The 13,470-nt window shown below is 39.9% G+C and overlaps 1 protein-coding gene across 3 annotated transcripts in view; it reads right to left on the bottom strand.

The window, feature by feature from the left end:
- SCN8A (sodium voltage-gated channel alpha subunit 8) overlaps nucleotides 1-13,470 on the bottom strand; it is a 195,889-nt gene that overhangs the window by 112,560 nt on the left and 69,859 nt on the right. For all 3 annotated transcript variants that reach the window (XM_043447084.1, XM_043447085.1, XM_043447083.1), the window contains exon 2: nucleotides 10,157-10,486. In XM_043447084.1, coding sequence (XP_043303019.1) covers nucleotides 10,157-10,432 — 276 coding nt within the window. In that variant the 5' untranslated portion in view covers nucleotides 10,433-10,486. The remainder of the gene's footprint in view (nucleotides 1-10,156; nucleotides 10,487-13,470) is intronic.

Raw genomic sequence — 13,470 nt, 5'->3', positions numbered from 1 at the left:
ATTAGTTCAATTTTGAATACACTGAGTTGCCTACGGGAAGTCCAGATAGAGATGCCTGGCAAGACACTGAATATTTAAGAGTGTTCTAGGCTGGAGATACAGACTCAAGAGTAGTGAGAGAATGGATGAGATCAGTCAGGAAGAGTGTGCCAAGTGAGAGGAACACGGGTCAAGGACTGAACCCACGGGAATGTCAACACTTAAGGGAAAGGTGGAAGAAATGAAGGAGAAAGAAGGGAAAGAATAGTCCGAGATGTCAGGTGAATTAGGCCAAGGAAGTAAAGAGCTGCAAGAATCAGGGAGTCATAAATAGTGCCAAATACAGCAAAAAGGATCAGTGAGATAAGAACTGAAAAAAATGTCCATTAGATTTGGCAATTTGAGATCACGGAGGATCTTATACTGAGAATGTGGTCAAGAGGGGAGAATGAGAGCCAGGCTGCAAGGATGGAGGAGTGGGTAGTGAGGGCAAGTCAAAGGCTACTCTTTAAAAGCTTCAGTGGCATGGAAAGAGAGATGATGCCTCCTGGGGGTATGGGGTCAAACGTGGGTTGATGAAGGTGGGAAGGCTTTGAGTGTGTTTATAGGCTGAGGGGAAGAACCACTCTGAAAGGGAAAGACTGAAAGTACAGAAAAGAGAAGGGATAACTGGGAGAGTCAAGTGCTAGAGGAGGCTGAAAGGCAGGATTCAAAGGCACAAGGAGGACTGACCTTGAAAAGTAGATGGGCTGGGTACTTTATCCTCTGAAATTGGGGAACTCTTTTATTCAAACTTAATTCCACAGGCCAAAGTTTGTAGACTCACAGTGTCTGGAATATGACTGCTTCTTCAGAGCAGGTATCAAACATGTTGCTAGAATCAGAGTTGACAAAAATTTCCTTTTATGGGGAAATCTTAATCTTGAATTCTGTCAAATAGAGTTATACGTAAAGAATTTACAGCTCATGTGAATTTGGAATCAATCAGTAAGAGAAGCATCCCCCTGTATAATGATGTCACAGTCTTACTCTCCTTAACTTAGAAGGGATTTAAAATCTGGTAAATTATAGAGCTAATAAATTAGAGAAGATGATCAATATCACTGCAAACTTGAGACAGCCTTCAACATTTAAATGGTCATTATTAAATACCCCATTCAACAGGTTAATTCTTAATAGAATAAAATTATTTCATGACCTATACTCTGTAGAAACTATCAGAGACCAATTCCTAAAATTACCAGTCAGTGGGATTTTACGGTTCAGGTGATTTGCTAATAAAAATAATACACATTCAAGAATTCAGGTAAAAGTTGTTACACCACAATGTGGCTCAGAAGTTTGGATCTGCAACTCAGATCTTGTACAAGGTCTAGAGAAGACCTGAGGTTCTTTTCTGGGGAAAATGCTAGGTTTATCCATATGTGCCCCTATAGCTCACATGAATGCTGAAACCTACTGAACTCCTACCTATGTAAAAACCTGAAACTGGCAAACTCAACAGAGTAACAATACTGGCTTTTACACAACTCAGAATATCTGCGGGATGGGTCCTTTCAAAGGTTATAATTTGACTTCCCTGGTGGCTCAGATGGTATGGGTCCTTTCAAAGATTGTAATTTAGTACTTGCTAAAAGTCTATTTAAGACAGCATTGTAGCCCTTGTTTCTTTTGGATTCTAGTTTAGGTTTCTGTACCACGGTTAGAGTACCACAATCTTTAAAGTACCTGGACTCTATTAACTTTATTAATGTACCTATCACTACCTGCAATAATTTTTATATTTCTTTAATAGTTTATTATCTGTCTCCCCAACAAAAACTAACTTCCAAGCATAGTATATAGAACTTGCCTGCTTTGTTCCCAAGGGCATAGAACAGAACCTAGGTATGTAGAAATTACTCAATAACAACTTATCAAATTGTCAGATAAAGGACTGAATGTCTTTAAGCCTCTACAATCAATCACAAACTCCTATCATTTATATTCACTTTTGATGTCACCGAGTCCCCTCACTTTTCACTTCCACCACTATAGTTTAGACCCTCACTATCACTAGTTCACAGCTGGCCGTTCTGTCCAAGTTCCCTTTCCCTCCGGTCCAAACCTCACATCACCGTCACATTCACCTCTCAGTCTAACATTACAAGTTCTCCGTGACTTGGCTCCAGCACTCCCTTCCCAGACTCATTGCCCACTCTCCAAATTCCAATCAAATGAGACGATTCAGCTTTCTCTTACACTGTCCTATGTCCTGGTTTCTGAGTCTTTGTTCATATTCTTCTCTCTGCCTATAATGTTACAGTCTATCTCTCATTTCTAAAATCCAAACCCTAATCCAAACATTATTCCTACTATGAAGTAAATAAGGCCTGTTCTGAGGCCCCCTATCAAAAGTGATATCACACTACACACTATTATGTTATAAGCTACATAAGGGTAAAAAACTGACTTTATTAATCTTTATTTCCCACAAGCGAACCCAATACCTCCAAGGCCTCACACAGAGGAAGTACTCAAGAAGTACTGATTGAATAAACAGATCATATTTTATATGAGACAACCCAAACTAATATATATATTCCATGTCAGCGTCTCTCATTTCTGTTATAGTCAGTTAATACTGGGAGGGTAACACAACTCCCACAGCCAAGAAAACAGCAAAACAATAAAAGAAGACATGACAGAACAACTTAGAATATTCAGGAAATTACATCCTTTGTATAATAAAGACTTGAGACCAATAAATCAAGAAGAGCGCTAGGTAGAGGCTATTACCCAATGGTCTTTTGATGACATCGCTCCTAATTCTAAGGCTCTACAAGAGGAGAGATCAGACTGGTGGCACTTAACAGCAGTTTAGCCCTTCAAAATCTCTAAAATATCAGGAAACCTATTTCCTGATCTACTTGCTCAGCCCCTGAAGGAAAGATACACTGGTAATCAGTCTTTTCCCCCAGAGAGTTCCATTTAGCTTGGTAGATGGGAAAACTTTTCATTTGGGGGAAAAAAACCCATGATGTACCCTTTCATGTTCAAAGCACTTAGAAAAGTACATTGTGTTTTCATATGCATTATCTCATAAGACTAACTCATTCATTTAACAGATGTGGGTTGAACACTTACTACAGGGCATGGACACACTGCTCTGGCTAATGAGCATGCAAGAGCATATGAACAAACAAATATATCATAAGCTAGGTGTATAATGGAGAAAAATGAAGCAGGCTGGAACAATAGGCTGTTTAGTTTTGTATTGGGTAGGCAAGAAATATTCTTCACAACAGCACTGTAGGATACCTGGGAGCTTAGTTATTAGCATAATTTTAATTTTCCAGATTAGGGAGGCTGAGACGCTGAATGGTTAAGTGACAGGCCGGAGATTCTCCAGAATCAGGTGGAAATGGGCTTAGGAACAAGGTTTCCCAACTTCTGGCCTATCACTAAAGCTATAAAAGAGGAATGTAATTTAAGAATGGTTAAGTTCCTTTCCATCTAGATAATGATTCTCAGGGAATAGAAAAGAACCCTGTATCTGAATGTTATTAACCCATCACCCTTATAAGGATTTTCCAGCCACTGGCTCACAGGACTTGACTCAATTTGATTTGGTGAATAAAACAATGGAAACATTTTGTTTTTTTTATATTGTTGCAAAACAGTTTTTTAAAACAAAATTTTAAAACATCTAATTTTTATTTAAAACAGAAAGCAGCATCTAGGCTTATTATGCAAAAACAGGCAATGTAATACTGTATTAGCAATATTTCAAATCATACCTAATGAACATACCCTCCTTTAACTGTCTCTGCTCTGCACACCTCTTGAAAGTGTGTGAAACTAGATTCAGCAAGGATTTTCTGCCAGGAGCTCGTGGGTCTGGGTGTGTGAGACAGCCTTAGCAGTTCTTCATTTAAGGAAGCTGATGGCACTAATACCAGTGAGGTAAGGAGAAAATTGCCAACACTGCTGGGAACAGGGGGCCCTGCCATACCTAACCGGTTGTTGTTCAGTCACTCAGTCATGTCTGACTCTTTGAGACTCCACGGACTACAGCACACCAGGCTTCCCTGTCCTTCACTATCTCCCAGAGTTTGCTCAAACTCACGTCCATTGAGTCAGTGATACCATCCAACCATCTCATCCTCTGTTATCCCTTTCGCCTCCTGCCCTCAGTCTTTCCTAGCATCAGGGTCTTTTTCAGTGAGTTGGCTCTCTGCATCAGGTGGCCAAAGTATTGGAGGTTAAACCTAAAAACTATTTCTTATCAAAGGTACCGCTGAGATCTTAATGTGTTAAAGAAATTCAGGAGGAGAAATCAGTTCCAACGTAAAGAATCAAGTTAGGCTATAAAGAAGAGGCCTCAGGGCTAGGCCTGTATGAATCGGGAGTGTCACCAGGTGAAGTTAAAGGACAGAGTATATTCCAAGAGGAGGAAATGAAGAGAAAGCAGGGGGACACTAGGGAAACAGAATAGCTTGCCACAGCTAAAACATATGTGATAGGCATACATGTAAAATACAACTAGATATAAGCCCAACCCTTGCCTTGCAGATACTGTAGATAAGGAAATTGAATCCCGGAGAATTTAAGTGATTTGACCAAGGGCAGACAAGGGGCAAAGGCAGAACTAAAATGAAGGTTTTTATGTTCCCAGTAGGTGCTCTTTTCACTGTACCATTCTGCTGGTAAGTTGGGGGATTGATAATTGAAAGGAAAGATAATTTCCTTTAAAAGTAAAAAAATGTGAAGACATAGGTTAAGTAAAAGTGTCGTGTATTAGTTACTCAGTCGTGTCTGACTCTACGGACTGTAGCCTGCCAGGCTCCTCTGTCCAGGGATTTCTCCAGGCAAGAATACAGTAGTGGGTAGCCCTTCCCTTCTCCAGGCGATCTTCCTGACCCAGGGACTGAACCTGGATCTCCTGCATTGCAGGCAGATTCTTTATGATCTGAGCCATCAGGGAAGCTCTGGTTAAATAAATTCCCTCTAAATTACAGGTATAGCTGAACAGTGGTAGCAGTACTGATACTAAGCCCAAGTCTCCCGAACAAATTGTCTAGGGCTACGAGACTACTTAGAGCTCCTTCACTTGAGAAGGTAAAATACTGGAGCTAAAACAAAGACCTTCCTTTCCCCGAGAAGCAGGCATTTCTTAGGACCCATGCTAAGAAGGGTTATTATACCACAGGAATTATCAGGGATGTGAATGAAAAAGCAGGTTTTGCTTTTTACCCCATCTCCATATTTGCATGCCTAGTTTCAGAAGAACTGAACAAACTGAGACAGAAGGTCAATTAATAAAAAATTAGAAAAGTGGAAAACTAGAAACATGTTGTAACAAACTGACAGGCGGCATTGGCTTTTGACAAAGTTATTGTACATTATTAAACTTGTAAAATGAGAAGGCTGAACTAGACGATGTCTAAGGCCACCATGTTCTAATTTTCTATGATTCTAGGTTGACTCCAATTTGCAGGAAAAGACAGATATGAAAACTTGATGGTAAACTGAACTTTGGGAAATCATATGTAATTTTTAATGCAATATTTAATTTAATAATTAATATTAATTAATAACTCACACTTTAATGTGCCCTATTTAAAAGTACATAATCAATCCTATAATTTGGATTTTTGTTTATAGGACTTTCTTACAAGAGGGCATATCCACTGAACAAAAAGGATACACGTAACAGTCACTGGTTTTAAGGAATAGGAGAAAGAGTAGAAGCTAACTCTGAAGGCCTTCTTTCAATTTAATCCATAGATTTTCTTGCTGCCAATTTAAGACAGCTCTTAGAAATACACATGGCCATTTAAAATTCAACAAACTGCTATAAGCAAACATGGCCCATTCTTTTTAACTTTGCATAGTACTTCATAAAACAAAAAAATCAAGAGTCATTTAACCATTCACTATACAGAAAATGAATAATTTTTAAAAATTCAACAAGTTATTATTAAGAATTGGAGAGTATAGTTTGTAGTGAAGACAGAAAGACTCTGAGCAACAGAGAAAAAGTCCTTGGCTTGATTCACTAAAGAAAGTGTGGAAGGGGAGAAATGAACTGAAAATTTACCCTGATAAAACTTAAGATTTCACAGTATGAAAGAAGGGAAAACAAATAACAAAATTAAGACTTTAATTGACTTTAAAAAATAACAGAAAGAAAACCAAGAACAAAGGCATTCAGGTCAGTTCAAGTTCCTAAAACTACTTGTTTCTTTTTGCTTGTACATATACTGTGTAAATAGCTTCCCTCATAACTCAGTCGGTAAAGAATCTGCCTGCAATGCAGGAGACCTGGGTTCAATTCCTGGGTCAGGAAGATCCCCTGGAGAAGGTAATGGCTACCCATTCCAGGATTCTTGCCTGGAGAATCCATGGACAGAGAAGCCTAGCAGGCTACATACAGTCCATAGGACACGATTTAGTCGGACACGATTTAGTGACTAAACCACCACCACCATACTGTGTAAAGAAACTCTGGAAGATACTAACATGGCTGTTCAGGGAGGCAGGACATGTACAGATGAGAGACAGGTATAAAGGGGACACTTTTTACTGAGGTCTTCTTTACTGAATTTTTAACCATGGAAATATATTACCTTTTTTTTTTTTTTTTGGCTACACCACACAGCTTGTAGGATCTCAGGTCCCCAGCCAAGGATCAAACCCGCACCCCCTGCAGTGGAAACATGGAGTCTTAACCACTGGATGACCTATATTATACTACCTATTTTTAATATTAAATACATTTAAAAGTTTAAATGTCCTTTAAATTCAATTATTTGCAGGTAACACTTGAAAAACAAGAAAGTCAAAGAATGGAGACATCCAAAGTACCAAGAGGTGAAGAACATGTTGTAGCACTGGGAGGTCTGCGACAATTCAAAGAAAGGATGATCTGGATTGTGGAGGACCATCTGGGGAAGTCAGGTGAAATGTTAAATGAACACCACTGTTCAGGGCCCCAAGCAATTCACGACAGCTCACACCAGTACCAGCTTGTACAACGGTATCTTGAAAATGGGATACACATATTTTATGGCCCTGTGTCCCTGGACACTGTAAAGTCTACAAAGGGATGCAACCAGAACTTCACTAATAGGGAACTAGTTTTCTTTCATCCTCTAAAATAAAGAGAGAAGGAAATGAGAAACCAGTTTCCATAAGTCCCAAAAATGATCAATGAGGTAGAAAATGAGAACCAAAAAGAAAAAATTAAGAAATCCATTGGTAGCATTAAGCAAAGAAAAGAGATTTCACTTTGCAAGAATTACTTAAGGCAGCCCTTGAGAAACAAACAGAAAGGAATGTCCTCTTAAAAGTCATTTCTCCTCTCAGGATGTTTTGGTTTGTGGGTTGATTCCCAGTCTGCTTCCTTGTAGGGGAGACCTTGCTAATTTGGCCCAGTGAAAGGCCTATTTAGTAAGAAGTATTAATAATGCTGGTGAAGATATGCAAGTGAATTTGAACAAGCCTATTTCTTTAATCAACTGAAAAAGTCCTTATTTAAAAATAAAATTAATAGCTCTGAAGGGCTACTAATGCTCTCTCTTGTCATAGGTGTTTATTTGCTTTATAATAATCATTAAACTAAGCATTTATATTTTATATATAGATATATAAAGGCACTTATATTTTAAGAATTTTTCTGCATGGTGATATATTTCATTTTTTTTTCTTTAAAGAATTTTAAAAATATAATTAAAGTTATCCTTTCCATAAACTATCTACCCTGTGGTGAGGCCAAAGGCTGAAATCAGATTTCCTATCTCCCCTACTGGAGTGCCATTAACATCTGGCCTACCCAAAAAAGGGCAGCCATTAGGGCCAGAGACCCACTGTCTTTGGGGCCTCACTTCCAAGTTAGCACCACTGACGTCTAAGGCACTGGGAATGAAAAGAGGCTGTCTACAGGCCAGGAACAAGGGGAAAAGGCAGGCAAAGGAAAACCAGGTTCTGACACTGAACCTAGTTCTCTGTATTTTTAGTCAGTTTTAAGAAAACGAAATTTAATTTGTATCTGAGTTGGAAAAACAAATAGTTCAAATAAAAGCAAAGAGGTTTTAGCCACCTGAAAGGCCAGGGTCCAAAGGGCTTTACCTATCAGTTTATTGCCATAAGGCTTCTCTAGTGGCTCAGACAGTAAAGCGTCTGCCCGCAATGCGGGAGACCCAGGTTCGATCCCTGGGTTGGCAAGATCCCCTGGAGAAGGAAATACCAACCCATTCCAGTACTCTTGCCTGGAAAATCCCAGTCAGAGGAGTCTGGTAAGCGATAGTCCATGGGGTCGCAAAGAGTTGGACACGACTGAGCGACTTCATTTTCACTTTATTGCCATAAGAGTATTTTCTGAAAAAGTTCTACTAAGACTATGGATGCAAGAGCAGCAAAGAGGAGGGAAATATATCTTAAAATATTTCAAAATTTTACAATCGATGAAATATTCTTCTAAAAACAGTTTGATTCCATGTTTCCTTATTCACTAACCTAGACATTTAAACCTTGTCTCCTTCCTCACCCACCTACCCCTATTCAGCAAAAGCCCAGATTAAAAATTTAGATTTTAAAAGAGGAATAAGTAAACAAGGAAATCAAAGACAGTTTATGAAAACTTAGCCCCAGAAAGTGACACTTGACAAAGTCCTTAGAAGTCTTGTTCAACTTCTCAGTTTCTAGACAAGACATTTAGGCACAGAGAGGTGAAGTGACTTACTAAAGGTCATGAACTAGTTTTGAGAATATTTTTTCTTTATTTACTACTCCCCCCCCCATGAACTATTTGTGGCAGCTTAAGAAACACACATACTAAAAAGATAACTATAAATAATAAACATGATGAATTATGATAGATCAAGGATTTCTTCTAATCTAGTACTTTTTATATCATATGATGTTTTGTTCCTTAAACTTTCTAAATTTCCAGTAGAAGTTAGAGGCTACCGATTCAGCTTTGTTCCCAGTAGATAGCTGTTCTGAGCTGCAAGAGAAGTACGCAGGTGAAGGACCATTTTGTGTAGACAATTACTCAACTGTCTTTGCCACTCAGAACTAAGATGCCTCCACAACTATAGCTTAATCAAGAGATCTGTTCACCTCAAGTCTTACTTCTGGCCCATTGTTAAGACAAAGAAACAGAAATTTCTTTCCCAACTGAGACTGAAAGGCAATTTTAGCTAAGGTCAGTTTAGAAGGCAGTTTGGTTAATAAAGGCAGTTAAGCTCTATATTTGTAAATATGTAATTACACAAAGTCCTTTTCCCTTTCATCTGGAAACACCTATGGTTTTAATTCTTTAAATGACACCTGTCAAATGAGGGATCTCTAAAATGCTATCTGATGTCAGCCTTTAGCATTTATGGCTAACTACTTGTCAACTGGATTAACTGGGGGCTTTGCTTCTTCACTTGTTGCTTAGTTTCAAAAGATAATCATGAGAAAGAAACCCAAAGTTTGGTCAAATATGTTAGGGAAATTTGTAACTCTTGGCCAAATGAAGATTAGTATTTCTTTCACTCACACTCCCTACTAGCAGGAATAACAGAACTGACTCTCATTTAAGAATCAGTGCTGGCGGAACTCAGACAACTGTGTAACAAGGCCAAAGACCTGGTCTTCTCACTGGCCCAGTTTGGTTTACTCTATTCTATTCCTGTCCCCAGTGGTTATGATCTAACGTCACAAAGGAGGCTAGGTTAGAGTACAAATGCATCCCCACTACATTAACAATAGGCTCTGTCGCAATAACAATATCATTTTTATATTTAAAGACAGGATTCTGAATGTGTGTGTGGGCAAGATTCTACAGGGCTGTACCATCTCTCACTATGCCATTTTTTTCTTGCACTATATGAAACAGTCCCCATTTCATTTATGTACCCCCCTTTTTAAAATTTTGTCCCCCCCCCCTTTTTTTAAATAAATCTTTTTCTGATTTGACATGGAGTCAAAAACAGAAGTCTTATTAACAGACTGAGAAGTGCCAAGACCCACAAATGACTCTTGGGAGCAATTAAACCAAAAAAGAACCCCCATAAACCGGAACGGGAACAAAAGTTTAACTACTTATCCAAACTCTGGCAAAGAGACACAACTCTTTCTCCCCCTCTCCCCTAAGCCTGTTAGGAAAGGGGCATCTGCAGCCGCTGCTCCTTCTCCTCCAACTCACTTTCTGCGTCAAATAGTATGGGTCAAAGTCCTCCAGGGGAACCGCGACCAAGCCTTGTGGGATGTCCCCATAGATGAAAGGCAAACTCTTCCCTGCCTCCAGGTCACTGTTTGGCTTGGGCTTGCTGTCCTCATCGTCCTCCCGATGACTGCCATCGGCCTTGGGTGGTTTCTTGAGCTTGCTCTCGGCAATGCGCCTCTCGATGTTCGCCAGTGACTCAGGGGTGAAAGGCTTGAAACTGTCAGGGCCTGGTGGTGCGAGCAGCCGTGCTGCCATCTTCTCATCCTGCAGCAACTTCGTTAGTTATGCTGCGTCCAGGACAGGTCAGCTCTGGAAGAAACAGCAACACAGAGACCATTAATCAATCACTACTCTGAAAGGAGGCCAGACCAAACCATCTCACGCTCAACCTCTATTCACAGTCTTCGCAACATGTGGTTTCTTCCATGACATGGTTATTTTTCTCTTCAGAAAATCTGTGGCACGAATGGACAAGGCGATGTTCATAACCACCCCCTCAAGGGAATGAGCAGCCAAGGAGATCAAAACACGGCTGTCTTCTGAATTGCTAGCTTTTATTAATGACTTAGACACAACTCACCATCAGGGACCAGCTCCAAAAATACATTCCATACCCTCCATGTTTAAGTAAAAAAAGTCAGACAAACACAAATACTATATGCTATCACTATATGTGGAATCTAAAAATGACAAGAGACTAGAGAATATATACAAAAAAAAAAAGAAGCAGAGAAGAAATCACTGGTTTGTTGTCTAGTTCCTAATTTGTGTCCAACTCTTTTGCGACCCCATGGAATGTAGCCTGCCAGGCACCTCTGTCCATGGGATTTCCCAGGCAAGAATATTGGAGTGGGTTGTCATTTCCTTCTCCAGGGAATCTTCCCGACCCATGGATTGAACCCATGCCTCCTGTATCAGCAAGTGGATTCTTTACCACTGAGCCACCGGGGAAGCCCAAACTAGTGGTTACCCGTGAGGAAAGGGGAGGAGAGGGAGGGTAATACAGGGATTAAGAGGTACAAACTATTAGGTATAAAGTAAGCTACAAGGATATAAAGGACAACACAGGGAATGTAGCCAGTATTTTATAATAACTATAAATGGAATATAACCTTTAAAAATTGTGAATCACAAAATTATATACCTGTAACTTATATAATATTGTACAGCAACTATACTTTAATAAAAAACATAAAAGAGATTTTCTTATAGACAACATTAAAAAAAAGAAGATATATTCCATACTCTCAACAAACATCTATTCTAAGTAAATGAGGATATTTAACACTACCCAGAGGTGCACATCCACTCTGGAAATCTTCCATGCTCAAGTCATCTTCCTCTCCTAGAACTCTACTCCCTAAAGACATAATCTTTCTTCCAAGGACCACACAAGGGCAAACTGTCCCTCTTTTCACATTTCACCTTCTGAAAACGCTAAACCCTTCAAAACTTTGGAGGCACAACATACAGCATAAAAGCGCTTCCATGGGCTTTGGCTCTTTTGTTTGAAGTTCTTTTTCAATTCACAAAGTTTTGTAAAAATCGGTCTGGGATAAAAGTCCAGACAAGCTGATGACCAAGGTCATGCCAGAGAAAATCACAAAGCAATTTTCTTCAAGGAGAGGTCAGACATTGCTCCATGTACCTCCCACTCAGCAGCAGGAAAGCACGCGGAGGCGGAATCTTAAGACACTTGCCTCTGAGGCGACAGCCTTGCAGGGTGAATGACAGCAGAAAGGCCCCTGAGCGGGGCTCACACCAGAAGGGCAGGAAGTGAGAACTGAATCACAAATCAAATTCCCTTCTCAACAGAGAACCTGAAGGAGTGCCATACTAGAGCCAACGATTTCTGAGCAAGGTATCTGAAAAGCCCATTTTCATGTATGTTTATACAGAGTCCTAGGTTACTGAAATACACATCTGGGAACAAGGGGCTCCCTAATGTCAAAGCTACAGTGTTACAAGGGCCAAAGCAGGTGAATCTCCCTGTGAAAGCTCTAGTGGTGCGGAGGTGCTGCTTCTCCCTCTCATCGTGTGAGCTCCACAAAGACCATCCCGGAAATTGTCTTGAAAGGCCAAAGACTGTTCCCTTCCTCCCACTTAGCCCTTAGGGTCCTCTTCAAGGCAAGTATCCATAAAACTTGGGGCTCCTCCAGAGAACAGTAGTAGAGTTAACTCTAAATAATTTGGCAGGGGAATAACCAAGGGCTCTTTTCATATTACAAATACACCTGCAGACAGCCCCAATTCTCCAACAGTGGCGAGGTGGTGGTGACATTTTCCGTGGTATCCATGCAGGCTGATCGGCTCACTTGGCTACAGACTGGCACCAGGAAGGCCAGAACCACAAGTTCGCTCCCACTGCACACACACAAAATGCCGTCCCACAGATGGCGGGGTCAAAGAAATCATTTCACGTATGAGGCATGGGATTTTAGAGCTGCAAGGAATTTTATATATCCAGACCATTTCAAGAATTAGGAAACTTGCGGTCAAAAGAGATGAAACAACTTGCCCAAGGTCACACGGCTGGGGGGCGGGGGGCGGGGGGAATCACAAAAAACTCTGACTCCTCCTACTCATAATTCTTTTATTTTTTTTTTCTCAGTCACTTTCTTTTTTTTCATTTATTTTTATTAGTTGGAGGCTAATTACTTCACAACATTTCAGTGGGTTTTGTCATACATTGACATGAATCAGCCATGGAGTTACATGTATTCCCCATCCCGATCCCTCATAATTCTTTTATTATGACAAGTATCAGTTGCCCATCTTCTGATCCTACTCTGACTCCCACTACTCCTCAATAGGAATAATCTGGTTTAAGCAAATCACAGGCTAATGCCAATGGTTCTACTGATCTAAGACTTTACTCATACTGTTTTCCCCAAACCTAAAATTCCTTTCCTCTTATCAGTCCCTGAATTGCCTCCAATAAAACCTTACTCCTCCAGAGAACCTTCCCATCAGCTCCAGCCTTTACTAATTTTTTTCCGTGTGTGAACTCCAACAGCTTTGTCATGATCTTCGCTAACATTCATCACATGTTTGCTATGTTCAGGTATTGTTCCAAGTACCTTGCTTGTATTAACTCATTTAAGCTTCAGAAAAAAACTCTAAGGTAGATATTATTATTGTCCCCATTTAACAGATGAGGAAAAAGAGGCAGAGACCTAACATAGCTTGTCCAAAGCTACACAGCTGAAAAACAACAAAGTCAGGATTCAAGACATCCTATTTACATTTGTTTTGGCTCTCTGTTATTAATCACTTAAACTATATAAATCCTC

Source organism: Cervus canadensis, chromosome 25, assembly GCF_019320065.1.
Source record: "Cervus canadensis isolate Bull #8, Minnesota chromosome 25, ASM1932006v1, whole genome shotgun sequence".
NCBI classification, from domain to species: Eukaryota; Metazoa; Chordata; class Mammalia; order Artiodactyla; family Cervidae; genus Cervus; species Cervus canadensis.
This window is presented reverse-complemented; position numbering and strand designations above follow the sequence as displayed.